At 46.4% G+C, this 20147-nt stretch overlaps 1 protein-coding gene across 5 annotated transcripts in view; it reads left to right on the forward strand.

Annotated features, from left to right (window-relative positions):
• TXNDC16 (thioredoxin domain containing 16) overlaps window positions 1-20147 on the forward strand; it is an 87342-nt gene that overhangs the window by 22709 nt on the left and 44486 nt on the right. For 4 of the 5 annotated variants that reach the window (XM_048852155.2, XM_075129996.1, XM_048852154.2 and 1 more), the window contains 10 exons: window positions 1073-1173; window positions 2166-2239; window positions 4292-4366; window positions 4676-4797; window positions 5077-5167; window positions 11819-11975; window positions 13128-13294; window positions 14472-14532; window positions 18737-18857; window positions 19711-19857. In XM_048852155.2, the coding sequence (XP_048708112.2) occupies window positions 1073-1173; window positions 2166-2239; window positions 4292-4366; window positions 4676-4797; window positions 5077-5167; window positions 11819-11975; window positions 13128-13294; window positions 14472-14532; window positions 18737-18857; window positions 19711-19857 (1116 nt within the window). The remainder of the gene's footprint in view (window positions 1-1072; window positions 1174-2165; window positions 2240-4291; window positions 4367-4675; window positions 4798-5076; window positions 5168-11818; window positions 11976-13127; window positions 13295-14471; window positions 14533-18736; window positions 18858-19710; window positions 19858-20147) is intronic. The other variant, XM_048852160.2, reaches the window with a different exon arrangement.

Raw genomic sequence — 20147 nt, forward strand, 5'->3', positions numbered from 1 at the left:
GATCACAGAAATGTGAGGAGGGGAGCACTTTCCTATTGTTGTTCCTGTTGGAGGCATCCAACCTGTAGGTTGAGCGGCCTGGGAAGATCCCTGTGTCTTTGTCAGACCCTGTTGCCTTCATCGGCGCTCTGTGTGCGCATAAGGAACTCCTCTTGTGGACTAGCTTGCTGAAAGGGGGTTGTATTTCTCTCCAAAAGTGCCTCCTTGGGGGAAGAGGAAGTAACACTGCCCCTCTCTGTAAAATGGGAAACTGAGGCAAATAAGGCCAGCTTGTCATACCTGTATCTGTGTTGACGAGTAGCTTATGCCACAAGTAGCCCTGCTGAAATCAGTGGGGAAACTTGTGGAGCAAGATACTACTCAGTGCGAGTAAGGGTAACTCAGTCTGGTCCAGAGAGATTAGGTGACATTAGGTTTTGTTCTAGCTACTCTACCTGATAATCAAGAGGACCAGAGATACAGAGAAACCAGCTCTTATTGCCTTGCATAATGACAGGTTTCAGAGTAGCAGCCATGTTAGTCTGTATCCGCAAAAAGAACAGGAGTACTTGTGGCACCTTAGAGACTAACCAATTTATTAGAGCATAAGCTTTCGTGAGCTACAGCCCACTTCATCGAATGCATACAGTGGAAAAAGAGACTGCTGAATTGGAATTAATTTGCAAACTGGATACAATTAACTTAGGCTTGAATAAAGACTGGGAGTGGATGCGTCATTACACAAAGTAAAACTATTTCCCCATGTTTATTTCCCCTCCAACTGTTCTGGTAAAGTGCTGGAAATGGCCCCCCTTGATTATCACTACAAAAGGTCCCATGTTGTGTGTCATCTGTCCCTCTCCCCCCCCCCCCCCCCTCCCTGCCTGCTGGTAATAGCTCACCTTTCCTGGTCACTCTTGTTACAGTGTGTCTGGTAACACCCATTGTCTCATGGTCTCTGTGTATATAAAATCTCCCCACTGTATTTTCCACTGAATGCACCCGATGAAGTGGGCTGTAGCTCACAAAAGCTTATGCTCTAATAAATTGGTTAGTCTCTAAGGTGCCACAAGTCCTCCTTTTCTTTTTACAGCTCTTATTGGTGTTTCAGTTTCTCCAGGTGCCCGTCTGTTTCTGGAACAGCTAGAGAACTCAGTTGGAGCGCTCCAGGACTATGGGATTTCAGTGGTGAAGGTAAATGAACATGTCATTTATTTTCCTAGCTGAGAAATGTAGACGTCTGTTATCTGGTGGGGCCGTAATTCTGATCACATGGGCACATGGGACAGTTCTCCATACAGGTGGTTATGCTGTCACTGTCTGCGTAACAGATGTATTAATGTGTTGACAGCAGATAATTCTCTCTATACTCCAGCTCTAGCATTGCGAGGCTGCTCGCTGGGAAGGTGCTGCTGTCATCTGCCCGATCCTGCAGTTGGCTCTCTGCTGGCAAACCCCCGGCTTGCATGGAACTCCATTAAACTCAGTTGGGTTCCATGTGAGTGCAGGAGTCTCCCTGCATGGATCATGGCCAGGGACTCCCATGATACATCCCCTCCCATCTCCAGTAGGGGAGGTCATGGTGCATCATGGGCGATGTAGTCCGAGCCCTGCCCACAGAGGACAATGGGAGGCACTAAGGCAGCATTTCTAAACGGTTATATTTTCAATATTCAAATTTTGGCTGGAAAAAAAATCTACATTTACTGTGGGGGGGACGGACATTTTTCAACGAGCTGAACCTTTAATCCTTATCCTGAGGCAGGTTCAGAGATGACCTTTTGGCTGAAATTTCACATGCTTGCTTTCAGTTTGAGGAGAGGCGTAAAGAAATTTTCCTCAGCCTTTTCTATTAAGACATAAATGTTATCCTACTATGCAGATTAGTACATTGCTATCCAAACATAGTTTGGGCTTCCTATAGGAGTAACTGGGTGAAACTGAATGAAGGCAGCTAAATTATGTTTGTTTGAGAACCGTGACTTGGAATTTCCTGACTTCTGTGCTTGTAAAATCTTATCTGTAACACTGGATCCCATTCACATTATCACTTAATTGCATTTTTGCATATACAGTAGGTTTTAAAAGTTCTCTTTCATACAGTTGGACCATAAAATGCTTCCAACTTTATATATTTGTAGGTATCTGTGCATTGAGATTTATAACGACTTTTTTTACGTACCCAGGTTAATTGTCTCAAAGAAGAGGTATCAAGATATTGTGGGAAAGAAAATGCCTTAATGAAAGCATACCTGTTCAGGTGAATGGAGTTTTATTGCGTTCTAGTGACTAAATAAAATACTGTGGATTGTTTTTTGAAAGCTTCTCTGTTGCAAGGTTTTAAGGAAACCACGTCAGCAAGCTGACATGTCAGGCACTGGAAGGATGTAGCAATGAAGGAGACTCTTTCCATCATGATCCTTTGAACCTAGTGGAAAGAGCTCCATTTTTAGATCAGGCCCGTAAGTAGTAGACAAGCTGTCTGCCAGTCCTAGAAGCCTCTCAGATTATCCAGGAAGTACAGGGAGGAACCTTTATCTTTCAATGATGAATCAGCATGGAAGATTCAATTTAAAATCGTGATTTAGGTGAATAGATGGAATGGATACCACAAGTCACTCTTATAGAGTCCTGGAAATGTAAGGCTGGAAGGGACCTCAAGAGGTCATCTGGTCCCCCCCCCCCCTTCCCATGCCCAGGTAGGATTAGGTATCCCTAGATAGATCATTGCCCTGTAATAGTACTAGACGGGAATGGGAGGAAGGGGTTAGACCATACAAGAGGTGCCTGGGTGAATTTAGTGTGATTTTCTTGACTTTGTTGGAGATAAGTTGCTTGGTGTTATTTTGGAGGAAACAAATATTTATACAAGGCAACTGCAGTCATTTTACACCAAGAACTGGTGTATAAGCGAACACTTTTTTGGTTTCTTTTTAACAAACCAGGAGGCTGAAGTTACAAGGAATAGAGACAAAAAGAAAAGGAGTACTTGTGGCACCTTAGAGACTAACCAATTTATTTGAGCATGAGCTTTCGTGAGCTACAGCTCACTTCATCGGATGCATACCATGGAAACTGCAGCAGACTTTATATATACACAGAGAATATGAAACAATACCTCCTCCCACCCCACTGTCCTGCTGGTAATAGCTTATAGATATTAATAGCTTATAGATATAGATAATAGATAAGCTATTACCAGCAGGACAGTGGGGTGGGAGGAGGTATTGTTTCATATTCTCTGTGTATATATAAAGTCTGCTGCAGTTTCCACGGTATGCATCCGATGAAGTGAGCTGTAGCTCACGAAAGCTCATGCTCAAATAAATTGGTTAGTCTCTAAGGTGCCACAAGTACTCCTTTTCTTTTTGCGAATACAGGCTAACACGGCTGTTACTCTGAAAGGAATAGAGACGAGAGTCTGCTAGACTGCAGGATTTCATTTTGAGGAAAAAAACTGGACTGCATCTCCCATGGTTATATGACTCCCTTGATGCACTGTAGAGGTTCAGCCAGAGGGCGGACCATGATGCATCATGGGAAATGTAGTCCAGCCAGGGAGCCTGGCCCATGGAGGAGAATGGGGGCATGAGGCACCCAAATTACAACTCCCACGAGGCACTGCATGGCTCAGGAGCTATTGACCTGATCAAAAATGAAATATTTCATTTAGATTTTCATGGTGGAAAACTGAAAATATTTGGCAAAAATATTTTGTGAAAATTGGATTTTCAGTTGAAAAACACTTTGATGAAAAATTCCCAGTCAGCTCTACCCTGTGTGGCCCAGCCACCACTAGAGGGGGTCAGAGCACCACTCGGAGTAAGCATGGGTTACATTTGCTCACCACTGATCAGACTCCATACCTGACAAAGGATCTGATCCAAAGTGCACTGAAGTTAATGCAAAGTGGGCTAATTACACGATTCGTTCTGGATCTCTTGCAGGCTTGTTACATTGAAGACACCACCAAAAGCACCTAAGTGAGTTAGGTGCTCAACTCCCATTGACGTTCACATCCCTTGCACAAGCGCTTTCCTTTTAACTGACCTGCCCCATTTAAGAGGATTCTCTTGTCTCCTCTCAGATGAGCATTTTGGGCGATGTCTGTCTAAAAGATAAATGCACTAGTTCAGCCAAAGGCATTGAGCTCAGTGCAGGAATTATATGGCCTGTTATGCTGGAGGTCAGACAGCATGATCAGAATGGTCCCTTCTGGGCTTAGAATCTGCAAAAAGAATCAGGAAATCATCTACAAGGACGAATAACCTCTATCTTGATTTATGACCTGGTGGTTTGTTCTCTTTCCCAGAGGTAACGTGTTGCTCAGAGAATTCCCCACAGATGCCCTGTTCGATGTGAATGCCATTGTAGCCAATATCCTGTTGTAAGTAGAACGAACATTCAGTGTGAAATCATTTGTTTTGTCTTTTCACTTGTTGCCTGAAGCTTTGCGTAAACATGAACTCAGTACATCCTGGGGGACTATTTTCAACTGAGCTGAAGTTGGCCTCTTTGTTGGTGTAATTTAGCCCTGCAAAATGAATTACGGAGCAAGTCAGAGCAGTTGCATCTGCTGCTTCCTGAGGCAGGTAGCCAGAGGTGCACCTGCTCTGGTTTTTGCCTGCAATTGTGGGTGAAAATTCTCTGGTTTCTTTGGAAGAACGCTGTGAATGAAATTTTTATGTCTTCTCAGTGCCCTCCTCTTTAACGAAGTTAAATATATTACAACGCTGGTGGAGCTTCAGAATCTAGAAAATTCTCTGAAGCGAAGATCAAATGTCGTTTTTGCCTATGTGCCAGCAATTGGAACACCAGGTAGTAAAATCAACCTTCCATCTTAATATCCCTTCAAGAGCTTTTTCTGTTTTTTGATAAGATAGTGCAGAACTGAGTTTCTGACCTAGATCTCCAAACATCTTGGTTTCTTTTACAAAACGATCCATTTCACCGTGCAGACTCTACTGAAATGCATGCAAATTAGACAGGCATATATTTTTCTTGACGCCGATTCCTAAAATCTGGCCCATAATATTTAGCACGGGTGAGGGAGTGGACTAAGAATGTATTAACTGGATCAATTCCTTTTTTTTTTAGAGCACAGAGCAGTAATGGAAGCTGCTTTTGTACATGGGACTGCTCACCAGTTTGTTTTAACCACAGAAGTGGCGCTGTTGAAGACCATTGGGTGGGTATAACCCTCTGAGAAAGGGTCTCATCTGAACTGCTTATGCTGTTGGGTTGGTTTGGTCACAGCCCCCCCCGGTGGGAAGAAGTGCAGACCCGGGTTTTGAGCGATCCATAAGTAGCCCCGTTGAAACGAACGAGACTACTCGCGGAGGAGAGAACTCTTTGCTGTAAATGTAGCAGAATCTGGTTGTTTGCGGTCGGAGGAGCAGACGTGGGTGAACCAGGTTAGTTTCAGTAGAGCTAGCACAAGCTTTTGCCCTTACGTTGAACTGAAAGTGCAGCTGTGCTCCGAAGACTGAAAAAACCATCTGGGATGGCACATTGGCAGCTTCTCACTGATTTCCCTAGCAAATGAAGTCACTTTACCAATGAAGAGCTGGTTTTTCTGACTGCCAGTCCCGCAGCCATCCCGGTGTCTGAGAGCCAAACTTTGTTCTTCATGACTTATGTCTTTTCCTCCTCAACTGGCTGTGGTGCTGTCAAGGTTCCTCCCCCACTCTGAACTCTAGGGTACAGATGTGGGGACCTGCATGAGAAACCTCCTAAGCTTATCTTTACCAGCTTAGGTCAAAACTTCCCCAAGGTACAAAATATTCCACCCTTTGTCCTTGGATTGGCCGCTACCACCACCAAACTAATAGTGGTTACTGGGGAAGAGCTGTTTGGACGCGTCTTTCCCCCCAAAATACTTCCCAAAACCTTGCACCCCACTTCCTGGACAAGATTTGGTAAAAAGCCTCACCAATTTGCCTAGGTGACTACAGACCCAGACCCTTGGATCTTAAGAACAATGAACAATCCTCCCAACACTTGCACCCCCCTTTCCTGGGAAATGTTGGACAAAAAGCCTCACCAATTTGCATAGGTGACCACAGACCCAAACCCTTGGATCTGAGAACAATGAAAAAGCATTCAGTTTTCTTACAAGAAGACTTTTAATAAAAATAGAAGTAAATAGAAATAAAGAAATCCCACCTGTAAAATCAGGATGGTAGATACCTTACAGGGTAATTAGATTCAAAAACATAGAGAACCCCTCTAGGCAAAACCTTAAGTTACAAAAAAGATACACAGACAGAAATAGTTATTCTATTAAGCACAGTTCTTTTCTCAGCCATTTAAAGAAATCATAATCTAACACGTACCTAGCTAGATTACTTACTAAAAGTTCTAAGACTCCATTCCTGCTCTATCCCCGGCAAAGACAGAATATAGACAGACACACAGACCCTTTGTTTCTCTCCCTCCTCCCAGCTTTTGAAAGTATCTTGTCTCCTCATTGGACATTTTGGTCAGGTGCCAGCGAGGTTACCTTTAGCTTCTTAACCTTTACAGGTGAGAGGAGCTTTCCCCTGGCCAGGAGGGATTTCAAAGGGGTTTACCCTTCCCTTTATATTTATGACAGGTGCCCATCTCTCAACCTGGATGTTTTAAACCCCCAAATTTACAACATTAAACAACCCCTGAAAAGTCAGAGCAGGGAGAGCTGGTGGCTCTGTCAGTCACACATGGAACCAGAGGTCAGGATTCTGGGGCGGAGGCGGGAGAGACAGAGCTCTAAAGTGAGGAAGCTGACGTTTTTGGGTGGAAGATCAGACAAATCTGTGCACCCGATTCTGTGAAGCATTAAGCCCTATAAACCCAGCATTGAGCTCCCTGGAAAAATCATGGAGCAGGTCCTCAAGGAATCAATTCTGAAGCACTTAGAGGAGAGGAAAGTGATCAGGAACAGTCAGCATGGATTCATCAGGGCAAGTCATAACGGACTAATCTAATTGCCTTCTATGGCGAGATAACTGGCTCTGTGGATGAGGGGAAAGCAGTGGACGTGTTGTTCCTTGACTTTAGCAAAGCTTTTGACATGGTCTCCCACAGTATTCTTGCCAGCAAGTTAAAGAAGTATGGGCTGGATGAATGGACTATAAGGTGGATAGAAAGTTGGCTAGATTGTCGGGCTCAACAGGTAGTGATCAATGGCTCCATGTCTAGTTGGCAGCCAGTATCAAGTGGAGTGCCCCAAGAGTCGGTCCTCAGGCCGGTTTTGTTCAATATCTTCATAAATGATCTGGAGGATGGTGTGGATTGCACCCTCAGCAAGTTTGCAGATGACATTAAAGTGGGAGGAGAGGTAGATACGCTGGAGGGTAGGGATAGGATACAGAGGGACCTAGACAAATTAGAGGATTGGGCCAAAAGAAATCTGATGAGGTTCAACAAGGACAAGTACAGAGTCCTGCACTTAGGACAGAAGAATCCCATGCACCACTACAGACTAGGGACTGAGTGGCTCGGCAGCAGTTCTGCAGAAAAGGACCTAGGGGTGACAGTGCACGAGAAGCTGGATATGAGTCAGCAGTGTGCCCTTCTTGCCAAGAAGGCCAACGGCATTTTGGGATGTATAAGTAGGGGCATTGCCAGCAGATTGAGGGACGTGATCGTTCCTCTCTATTCGACTTTGGTGAGGCCTCATCTGGAGTACTGTGTCCAGTTTTGGGCCCCACTCTACAAGAAGGATGTGGAAAAATTGGAAAACGTCCAGCGGAGGGCAACAAAAATGATTAGGGGACTGGAATACATGAGTTATGAGGAGAGGCTGAGGGAACTGGGATTGTTTAGTCTGCGGAAGAGAAGAATGTGTGGGGATTTGATAGCTGCTTTCAACTACCTGAAAGGGGGTTCCAAAGAGGATGGCTCTAGACTGTTCTCAGTGGTACCAGATGACAGAACAAGGAGTAATGGTCTCAAGTTGCAGTGGCGGAGGTTTAGGTTGGATATTAGGAAAAACTTTTTCACTAGGAGGGTGGTGAAACACTGGAATGCGTTACCTAGGGAGGTGGTGGAATCTCCTTCCTTAGAAGTTTTTAAGGTCAAGCTTGACAAAGCCCTGGCTGGGATGATTTAGTTGGGGATTGGTCCTGCTTTGAGCAGGGGGTAGGACTAGATGACCTCCTGAGGTCCCTTCCAACCCTGATATTCTATGATTCTATGATCGAAGTGTTCTCCGACTGGTTTTTGAATGTTGTAATTCTTGACGTCTGATATGTGTCCATTTATTCTTTTATGTAGAGACTATCCGGTTTGGCCAATGTACATGGCAGAGGGGCATTGCTGACACATGATGGCATATATCACATTGGTAGATGTGCAGGTGAACGAGCCTCTGATAGTGTGGCTGATGTGATTAGGCCCTATGATGGTGTCCCCTGAATAGATATGTGGACACAGTCGGCAACGGGCTTTGTTGCAAGGATAGTTTCCTGGGTTAGAGGGTTTTTTGTGTGGTGTGTGGTTGCTGGTCAGTATTTGCTTCAGGTTGGGGGGCTGTCTGTAAGCAAGGAATCTAATTAGCTAACAAAGAGAAAGTTAAGAGGTGACTTGATTACAGTCTATAAGTTCCTACATAAGGAAGAAATGTTCATAATGGGCTCTTTAGTCTAGCAGACAAAGGTCTAAGATGATCCAATGGCTGGAAATTGAAGCTAGACAAATTCAGACTAGAAATAAGGTATATATTAATGGTGAGAGTAATTAACTACTGGAACAATTTACCAAGGGCCGTAGTAGATTTTCCATCAGTGACAATTTTTAAATCAAGATTAGATGTTTTTTCTAAAAGTTCCGTTCTAGGAATTAGTTTGGGAAGTTCTCTGGCCCGTGTGGTGCAGGAGATCAGACAACATAGTCCCAGTGGTCCCAGTCTGGCCTTGGAATCTATGAATCTATGAGCTTTTATCAGACATGTCTGCCAAAGGACATTTATGTTTACCCTTTCACCAACTAATATCTCACAAAGAAAATCATTCTGGTCAGATCCTACAGTGAGAATTGACTTTGCTAAATAGGGTAACTTTTGCTTTGCACATTGCAATAGCGTAAAACAGGGGTTCTCAAACTGGAGGTCGGGACCCCTCAGGGGGTCACGAGGTTATTAAATGGGGGTCACGAGCTGTCAGCCTCCACCTAAACCCCGCTTTGCCTCCAGCATTTATAATGGTGTTAAATATTTAAAAGGTATTTTTAATTTATAAACTGGGGGTCGCACTCAGAGGTTTGTTATGTGAACAGGGTCACCAGTACAAAAGTTTGATAACCACTGAAAAACATGACATGGTAATGAGGAAACTTGATCAAAGATAAAGTTATCTGGCTGTCCACTAGGTGGCATGGTTGCAATTTTTTTAGAACATTGATGTAGGCTTGTAGTAGTTAAAGAAGAACATAGATTCATAGATTCATAGATATTAAGGTCAGAAGGGACCATTATGATCATCTAGTCTGACCTCCTGCACATCGCAGGCTACAGAATCTCACCCACCCACTCCTGCGAAAAACCTCTCACCTATATTATCAGAACAGGATCCGCAGCTGGTGTAAACCAGAGTAGCTCCATTGATCTCAGAGGCACTACACCAATTATTATCAAGTAAGCATCCAGCCCACTGAGTCCATCCTGCTGCAAGAGCAGGAACTATCATGTATTAATAGAATAATACTTATTTAGCTGTCCTATAGCACTTGTCATCAGTAGATCTTAAAGTGCTTTGCAAAGGAGGTCAATGTCATTAGCTCAATTTTACAGATGGGGAAACTGAGGAACAGAGTAGGGAAGTGACTTGCCCAAAGTCACCCAGCAGGCCAGTGGCAGAGACAGGAAAGAACCCAGATCTCCTGAGTCCTAGTCTAATGCTCTATCTGCTAGGCAACGCTGCCTTTCTTAAACTGAAGCTACTCTTGATTTTAGTTTAAAGGCCAAGAAATTGTTCATACAGGGTTGCAAATGTAAATAATGAATCCCAAGTTGTCAGATGTAAACACCATGAGCCCAGCCCTATAAACCCTTACTCCTGTGAGTAATCTTTTCTCACATGAGGATTCCCACTGTAGCCAATAACAGAGTAGATCCCATGGCATTTTTCATTATGAGAAAGACTGAAATAGCCTTGAAGTCTGACTTCCACCACCATTGAAATCAGTGGGGCCAGCTACCCAGCTCTGGCTTCAATGGAGCGAGGCCATTTGACTCTGGTAGAGGGTAATTTGGTAATATGCATAGGTTTTTAAGACTATTTTGGCACAATACTGCATCTTAATGCTAGGATTGGTTGAATAGACTCCAGAGTCTTGAACACCCACCGGTGTTAGCTTTGGATTTGAGGGTTGTCTGTTCTTGCTAACTTTAAAATCTTGTTGCAGATTTTGGTTCTCCTTTCTCTGTTGCATCAAACACAAGCTTGTCTTCACTTTCAGGGCCCTTCATGGTCTCCGCCCACCCCAGCCCTCATCTCTTATTCTCTATCAAGCTGTTGATGCTCATCTCTGCTCAGCCCGTCATGCCAGCCTCACTCCTCCGCTTGTCAAATTTTCAAACAACCTCTTTCGTGTTTTCTGCCACGCTGCCCCACATGCTTGGGAGAAGCTCCCCGTCATCATCCACAAAGCCATCTCCTTAGTCTCCAGATCCCTTCTCAAAACTCTCCTTTGCCATGATGCCTACAAAAACCCTGACCACCGTTAGGCTCTTGGTCTGTGTGTTGACCGGTATGTCTCATCATTGTTTCCCGGTACTCCTGTCTCCTTCAGCTGTCTCTTGTCTTACACTTACTGTCCTTGGGGCAGGGACTGTGTTTGTTCTGTGTATGTACAATGTCTTGCCCAATGGGGTCCTGCTCCGTGACAGGGACTCGTAGGCACTACAGTAATTCCCACAATAATAATAATTTTGGGATGTCTTAAATACAGTAGTGAACTCTGTGACAGACTGACAATGTCCTGCCATATCCTGGACAGACCTCATGGAATTAAGATAAACTTTAATGAGTTATGGCAAACCTTACTGAATTAGGGTTAATATCTTTGGACGCCAGTGTATTAACAATGCCACTGTGTGTGTGTTATGGTGGAGTTGTATGTACCTTCTCTCGTATGAGGTGGAGGCTAGTGTAATTCCTCCGGTTCTCAGCCCTGTGAAGCCACCCCCTGGAGAGGTGTGCCTATATTTGTTCAAAGTGGATCCTCCAGGGATCAGTAGACAAAGAGGATTTTTGGATAAATATTCTGGTATTAAACTGGCTCAGGGCCTTCTTCCTGATCCGGCAAAGGAACAGGATGCTGGTCCCTGGAGGGCCCCACTCCTTAGGGAAAGGAAGGACTGGGCCTGTAAGCCTGAGTGCTTGTTCTGAGCGGAAGCTGTGATGAACTTGAAACCACAAGGAATTGCCCTGGGGTGGGGAGCTGAAGGACTGCTCCTGCCGGAGCCCAGATTAGGGTTGGGGTGAGCCCCGATAAGCTTATTAGCGGGCATGTAGGCTCTTTTATTGATTTTAACGTGGTTTCTCTAGAACACTTTGTACCTTGTGAATACAGCAAGCTTGGATTGGCAGTGTTGTGCGGGACCTTGTCACTGTGGCAATGATACCTCTTACCTGTTTCGGAAGGGAAAGCCAGCAGGTGTGCTTGGGCAGCCCATCTCTGCTGGGAAATACACAGGGAAGGCAGGGGACTGTGCAGTCAGAAGGGAGAGAAACTCCTGTCTCCACCCAGAAAGGCCGGGGTTGGGGAGCCGGAAGCCAAGAGTGGCTGCCCTGGCTGGATCACTGAGCGGAGACGCAGGGGTATGTACCCGTCTCAGTGTATTGTTTTTCTCCCCTAGCTGTGAAGATTCTGATGCATTGTCTGCTCGTCTCTTCTTCTGCCATTGTCAGCGGGTCCCGGATCTGACCCAGCCGTGCAGGAGGACTCCCATGGAGCTGTCACTGACCACGCTGAACATCCACACGTATCTCAAACTGATGGCAGAACCCCTTGTGGTATGGGTTGAAATGATACTCGCCATAATCTGCACTGCATTAAAGCACTCGAGGCTTGCCTGGAGCCCAGAGCAACTCCATGCGCAAGACCTGGGGTGAAATCTTGACCCCACTGAAGTCAATGGCAAAACTCCCATTGATTTCAGTGGGGCCTGGGTTGGATCCCTGGGTGTTAGTATGTTGGTTGGGAGCACTGTAGAGGGTATTGTACGCTCCAGGGGAATAGAGGGGAGAGAGAACTCCGGAGCCTGCCTCAGAGCTCTGCAGAGGGTTTTTGTGTCCCTGCAGACATTTCAGGGCGGATGCTCTGGTTGTGTAAATTGACTTCCATGGGTTCACACCAGCAGAGACTGCCCCCAACCTTTGTGGCTGCCAGGTGCCCGGGACAGTATCCCCTCCGCTGAGCTAGACGTGGAGAAATGGGTCAGAACGAGACCCCCCAGGGTGCACGGGACACTCTTCATTGGGGCGTACTGTGTCCTGGCACAGGCATGCAGAAGATCAGTCATGCCTGGGTCTGTCATGCAGAAGATCAGTGGTCATGTGTTAGCTGCAGCAGCTTGATGAAAAGGGGGAGGGAAAAAGAATCCAGGTCGTACTGCTCATTCCTGGTGGGATTTCTAAGCCATCGTAGGGATTAGGGTGCTGGGGGTCAATGGTCTCAGATAATAAGGTGTAGATTTTTAATAGTGAAGGTAATTAACCATTGGAGCAACTGACGTCGGGGTCTGGTGGCAATTTTAAAATCCGGATTGGATGTTTTCCTCAAAACATCTGCTCCAGTTTAACCACACCGCTTGGACTTGAAGCAGGAATCAACTGAGGGAAGACCCATGGCCTGGGTTATGCAGGAGGCTGGACTAGATGATCACAATGGTCTCTTCTGGTCTTAAAATCTATGAACATTTCAGCCTAAATTGTCACAAGATGCTCCTCCATTTAAATATCAACCCTAATGGGCGTATTCAGATGGCAATGATCCAGATTTTGGTTTTGGGGTGATTGGATCCTGTTTATTTAGGATAAAATAAGATGTTATCTCATTACCTACTTAGCATAATTATCTAAAATCTAAGCTTGTTGATCACCTGTGTGTGATCGCTAGCATAGACTGTGAAGATATTTAACCATTTAATTGTATCTCTTCTCTAGACTGAAGTTGCTGAAGATCCAGAAAAGGTTTCAACTGTCCACCTACAGCTCGGCCTGCCGCTGGTATTTATTCTCAGTCAGAAGGAGACCTATGAAGTTGATAAGAGAACTGCTGAGTTTGTTGCATGGCAGCTGCTGGGGAAAGCAGGAGTTGCCCTCTTATCAAGGTATTTAAGCTCAGTAATATTAACATCTCGTATAAGCAATCCTTCTTTTGAAGGCGACTTATATCTTTGTGTTGTATTCAGGCCAACTAACAAGTGCTACACTTTCTGTTCTGTTACACCGGTATACATTCAAAATAACTTTAGTGAAATCAGTGAAATTACACTGGACTTATACAAGAGTAAATCAGAACAGAACAGAGCCCTTGACAAGTTGTCAAGTTATTGGTCCCTGCATGCAGAACTGTTTTGCTGACTCATCTTGGCAGTCAGACCAGGCTGGCCTCATTAGCGTCAGCCCAGGAGTATAAAAGAGGGGGCGTGTGGTAACACAGGAAAGAGAAATGGACAATTTGGGAAGAAGCTCAGACAAAGGATTGTGTTTTGTTCTTAAATTATGAGTAAAGGAAAACCCAGGAAGGGACAGGAGTTGTGGATGCTAACCCAGAGTATGTGCTGGACTGAACTGGGCTCTCTGCATGACAGAACTCCAAGTAGGGTCTGATTGCTGTTTGTGATCCTATTATCAGTGAGCAGGCCGCTTGGAAGATCCTGTGCTTTTGCTGCCTGGTAACTCTGAACTCTAAGGCATCTCATGGCAATGTGCTTGCACTCTGTGAGGAGGGGGAACAGGGTGATGGCCGCGCACTTTGCAAAAGCCCTGTCTGCTGCCCTCTCAGAAGTTGCACTGTGGCAGCTTGTGCAGAGCCTTTCCTTCTGGGTTTGGCTTTGGTCATCCATCAGATTGCTCTCTGATGCCTGCTGGAATTACCTCCGGCGCTGCTGGCAGCCGCAGTAGCCGCTAGTCTAACTCTGCTCTCCCTGCAGCCAATGGTAAAACTCCCTCTGACTTCAGTGGGAGCAGAGTCAGGCCAATACCACGTAAGAAACCCGTGCCCTTCAAAACAGCACCGCGAGAATTCACACGCTCCTCTGCTTTGCTTTGAAAGAAACATACAAGACACACTGACCTAGATCCAAGGCTATGGCTGAGCAGCTCACAGCACAGCTGAGGGGGTGGGCAAAGGTAGCCTGGTATCTCCCCCTGATTAGGGGGTCAGATGCTGACAGCACCCCTTTGCTGCTAGAGAACCACCAGTGCCCATGAGTTAGGCAGTAGCCAGGGCAGACTGTTACTTTATCCATGACACCGTTTAACATCTGATTCGTATTTTGAAAGGGATTCCGTAGATCTGAACGTTCTTCTCCGGTCTAACGTGGCCCTCAAGACAGCAGAAGAGGTTAGTTGTTGTATTTATTCACGACACGATTGGTTCACGTTTAATCTGATTGCTTGAACATAGTGCAGTTCCCGGTAGAAGTTCGAGGTGTTATTTTTCACAATTGTTTTCCTCGCTATTCTTTAACAAATCGCCTTGGATGCGTAAAACTGACATTTCTTCCCTTATCGATGCGTTTAACAGCACGGGTTCATTAGCGTAGGGCTGCTCATGGCTGCTGACACTGAGCTACTGGCCAGGTCTACACTGTAAACGTACATCGGTATAAGTATGTCGCTCAGGGGTGTGAAAAATCCACCACCCTGAGCGACACGGTTCTACCGAGCTAACACCCCTGTGCAGACAGCATTATGTCGATGGGAGAGCTCCTCCTGCCCACAAAGTTACCGCCTCTCGCGGAGGTGGATTCGTTATGCCGAAGGGAGATGCTGTCCCGTCACTGTAGGAGCGTCTTCATGGAAGTGCTGCAGCATTGTAAGCGTAGACCTGCCCTCTGTGAGTTAAGAGAAAGCAAGCGTTATAACAAGGCTGTAACAAGGTGGCTCACCCCTTAAGGGCCAACCTTGGTCATAGACCGAGTCACACCTGGGCGAGACCAGGGTGGTGGCCTTATAAGGAGGATGCAGTGAAGGGGGTGGAGGGAGTTCAGGAGAGGGTGAAGACTCTGAGACACCGAGAGAGCTGCAACAGAGGAACGCGTGGGAGCAGGAGGATCGTATGGGGAAACCCCAATGGAATTTGGGCCTAGAAGCTTGGGGTGAGAAGTTTGAGCTCCAGCAAGGGACAGCTGGGAGGATGGGCTGGGAGAGGAGCCTGGAGCAGAAGCAGAGCTCTGGCTGTGAGAGGAAGCCCCAGAGCTAAGTGTGGCCTGCTGGGTGGTGATGGACTTTCTTCTGGCACCCTGAGGATGGCTAAGAACGGCTTTTGTTATTAAAGCAGCCCCAAGCAGGGGGTGTTACCCACTTGAAAGCCTGCATGTGTACGGGGCTAAACAGGACAGGGTGCCTGCAGCGCGACCCCTGGCCATGAGAGGGTGCTCAGTAAACAGCCTCCCCACTACAGAGTCCCTGGCTTTAAGATGGAGCTTGATAAATGTATGAACGGGATGGTATGCCGAGGTCACCTGTGATAGCTGGGACTGGAGTCGATAATTCAGCTGGGCCCTTCCATTCCTATGTTCATGTGTGTTTTGGGGGCAAAACAGATACGGTGAAATTCACCCTGTGCAGAAAGCCAGCATGAGGCCTATGAACCATTTAAGACTCCCGAAGCCTCCAAGGATTTGAACTTCACAGAGGCCTTTGACAACGTGCCTCCCAAAAGGCTAGTAAGGAAGCTATGTTGGGGTGGCGTGAGAGGTAAAGTACCTTCGGAGGGACCTGCCCATGCTAGGGATCAGGCAGGTGGGATGCTGGATGAAGTTCAGTGTTGATAAATGCCAGGTAATGCACATTGGAATGAATACACTGAATTTCTCACGTGTGTGCAAAGCACGCAGGATTGGACCTGAATCTAACTTCATCCTTGGGTTTTCCACTTGTCAGGTGAGTGACACACACGTTCCAGCTCTGCTGTCTGAGACAATAGGACAAGCCCCTAGCTTGTTCACTGTATTTCTGCTGTAATGAATTTCCTTTTAATCCATTTTATTGAAATTACACCGGATAAGCCTTTGCCTGCACTGGTAGGTCTTTTACATACAGAAGGTGAAAGCAGCCATCTAGCCTTATGAGCCCGTAGCCACAGAAACAAGGGAATGGAAAGGTAACAAGGGCAGAATGAGAATACATATCAATTCAGTTTGTTCTTCTGGTTTCATGTAAACACAATCCAGTTACACCCAGGATTCTGTTCTTCATCAAGGCCCTGTTTTCCTCAGAACGATAATTTGTGAGAGGTTCCCAGACAGAGATGAGATGGTCAGGTTTGAGTGACACACAGAGCACACAGGAACCAAGGGTACGGCTGTACTGCAATAAAAGACCTGCCTCTGGCCTGGGTCAGCTGACTCGGCCTGGCAGGGCTTAGCTTCTGGGGCTATAAAATTTCAGCGTAAATGTTCAGGCTCAGGCTGGAGCCCAAACTCTGAGACCCTGCGAGGTGGGAGGGTCTCCACCGATGCCCAAATGTCTACACTGCAATTTTTAACCCTGCAGCCCGAGCCCTGTGAGCCGGCGTCGGCTGACCAGGCTCTCAGACTAGGTGCTGCAGGTGTTTAATCACAGTGTAGACAGATCCTTAATCTGCCCTTTGCCTCAGTCTCCCATCTGTACAATGGGGAGGATGTTTCCCTATCTCTCAGGGCTGTTGTGAGGATAAAATCCGTAATGATCCTGAGCTGCTCAGATGCTCTGGGTATCAAGGCCAGATAAGTACCTAGTTAGACAGCTGGGAAGTAGTGGCAGACCATGTAGAATCCAGTCCAGTAAGAGACATTTTCTGATAACAAATAGCGGTATGGAGTGAAATCCTTTGGTATAAAAGTAAAACCCATCAATGGGAGCTCATCCCAAAAGCCGACAGCAGCTCCTTGCTCAGAAAGGGCCTGATCCTGCAGTCGGACCCCTTGCCAGTGTGGGAGCCCTGCTGGAACCGAGGGGGCAGGAGCAGGGCCCAGATTTGTTCAAAAGTTCATCACCGAAGAAGGATCATCCAATGGTGAGGGCGCTAACCTACAGCTCTGGGTGCAAGTCCCTGCCCTGCCACAGATTTCCTCTGTGACCATGGGCAAGTCACGTAGCCGCTCGGCGCCTGAGCTCCCCACCTGTGAAATGGGGGTAATAGGACTGCCCTGCCTCACAGGGGTGTTTTGAAGAAAAAGTAGGTTACAAGATTGTGAGGTGCCCAGGTGGTCCCTAGGTGGGGACTGTTTGATTGCCTTAGGTATGTAAAACAGAAAGCTGTCAAGATTGTAGTCATGGTTCCAATTCCTCTCAAATAGATTTCAGTCTTATTTTGATTGCAAGTTGCGATGGCAGGGGCTGTCTATTGTTTGTCTTGTACAGCACAAACACATCAATAAAAATTAATAAGGGTATTTCGTGGTGCTGCACAAAATATCCTCTTAGCGGCAGCGTAGATGTTCATAAAGCAAAGGCCTGCTTTGCGTAACATGGTTTGTAACAGAGGAAGAAGGTGGAATCCAGGCACGAATCTAAGTTTGGGAAAGGAAAGGTTCTTGGACTCCTATCTGAATGGGAGACCTTTCTGTGGTAGAATCCTTCTCTGTGTCAGGATTATGGTTACTCCGCTGCAAACGGTAGTTAGAATTCTTATTTTCTGGGAAGACCAATAACGCATCAGCATTTCATTAACGTTCTTGATCGTCTCAGGGGACCTGCTCGTGGCCCCAGTAGCTTGTCAGAAATGGGCGACGGCATCCACTTGCAGAGCAGAGTTTCGAGTGGACGTGTTGCATAATTTGTAGACATCTGCAAAAGCAGGCGTTAGCCGCTAGGCAGCTTTTGGCGGCTCACGTGACGCTAATGTAGCCGCCTGGTGGAGGCCGGCAGCCAAGCGCGCACAGTTCTGTCGCTGGAGGGAAACCAGACGCTCTCTCCTGAGAGGTGCGGCAACAACCAGGTGTGTTTTGAGTAAGATCCACGTGAAAAAGACACTTGCTCCTGTCTCCTTTTTTCACCAGTGCCGGTGGCTGGACCACATTAACTGCACAACACAGGGCTGGGAACCCGCTAGATTAGTATAAATATGGGGTTTTAAAGCTACTGCCCAGAGACAGTAGGAACTGCCTGGTCCCAAGACTGAACCCTGCAGGGCAGCTCCCACTGGGGAAGGGGTGTGGGAGGGTAGTTCTGGCGGCAGCATTGTCTCCCCAGTTTGCTGCTGCTGTTCCCAGTTCTTGCCAGCTGCCCTGTGCTGACCGTAAGTGTGCCAGGGAATAGGAGAGGGGAAGAGAGGAGAGTCACCCAGCAGACACCACAGCGACCCTCTGGGCAGGAGGAGGAACTGCAGAGTCGTCTCGACTTGGATGCCTGATGTTCCAGCTGCCGACTGTGAGAGTCTGGAGCCACATGCAGCAGCCCTAGAAGTCTATTGACATGTCCAAAACCAAACCAAAAGTGGCCACATGGTGTCGTTGAGTGCCCTCTTGACTCCACTTTATATTGCAGTGACTCCAGCCATTGCAGGGCACAGGTGCACATAAATGCCCTTGTGTCCCAGCTGGTGTTTTTCTCTTCCCCAGGGTGCGCCGATCAAATACCTGGTTTTGGAAGATACTGATGAAATAATAGCCCTTGTGGAAGACAAGATAAAGGGCGAACAGATCCAGGAAGATGAGGATGAAAGTGACAATAATGACCAGGGTAACGCTGGTGTTTGGAATTCTCCTTTTCACGCTTAGTCACGTGCTCGTTAATTACTAAGGAGAGTTACTCATACAACGAGGGCCTCCTTGCTGGAGACGTTCTGAAACATATAGAAGTACTGTAGTCGCACTGGCCTATGTGATCCAAAATGGCTTGGGTGCCTTAATTTTTAAGGGTCCAACTCGAGACACCTGCTTTTCAGATGGCGGGTGTTCATCGCTGTCAGAAAACCAGGCCTCTTTGAGGTATTTCAGGTCAGGCCCCCAAAATCCAGAGCCACCTTTGAAAATCTAGGCTGCCCTCTTTTGAGTGCCCATGCGTGCTGTGCTCAAATTCCATTTGCGTTAGAGAGCACGTGCCCGGGCAAGTCTTCCTTTAAAATACATTCCTGGAAAGTTGCTCATGTGAATGGGGTTCCTAGATAAAAGTGTTCTGTACTCCAGGGGTCACATCCTCAGCTGGCATAACTCTGCATCATTCCAGTCACTTCGGTGAAGCTCAGAGTTCCTAGCAGAACCGTGCTAAAGAGTATATCAGTAGCAAGCCCTGACTGCTGCTTATTACACTGATCAGAACAGTCTCCCGTCTTATTCCCCATCTGCCTGTCCTATCCACTTCTTGTCTCTCATCTCTCTTAACTCTTTGGGCCGTGGACTGTCTTTGTTGTATGTATGTACAGCATCTAGCGGAATGGGGCCCTGATCTTGACTGACGCCTCTAGGTGCTACTGGAATATATATCTGCATCCTAATAAATTGCTTGGTTTCTTCGGTCTTTTCAAACCCTGGCAAATGCTGAGTTCCTGCTGCATCTGTGTGCTCCTGTTTATGTGTACGTTGATTTGCTGTAGAAATTCAAGATGACCAGGTGATGGAAGCGGTTTACAGAGACAGGAAGCGAGAACTCCCTTTGGAACTCATCCGTACCCTGACAGAAGAAACTTTTAGTGCTGCTCTGACGGAGACCGCCCACGTGGTGGTGCTATTCTACGCCAGTTGTGAGTACAATACACATATCCATAGCACCGTGGGTGCACATTTCTTGTATAGTTTAGTATATTGTTACAGTCCCTGTATTTATTTCGTTCTTTCTATTTAAATAATAGCTGAAAAGATGCCAGTGGGAGGCTCCAGGTGTCCTCACGCACCCTGAACAATACAATTAAATCGACTTCTGTAATAGATTAATACTGAACAGAGACAAGCTTTTTGTTTTTGAAGGTCTCTATATCAAATACTTAGGTATTTCTTTTGCAGTGACATATAAATTCAGTGTAATTCTACCTTC

Source organism: Caretta caretta, chromosome 6, assembly GCF_965140235.1.
Source record: "Caretta caretta isolate rCarCar2 chromosome 6, rCarCar1.hap1, whole genome shotgun sequence".
Lineage (NCBI taxonomy): Eukaryota > Metazoa > Chordata > Testudines > Cheloniidae > Caretta > Caretta caretta.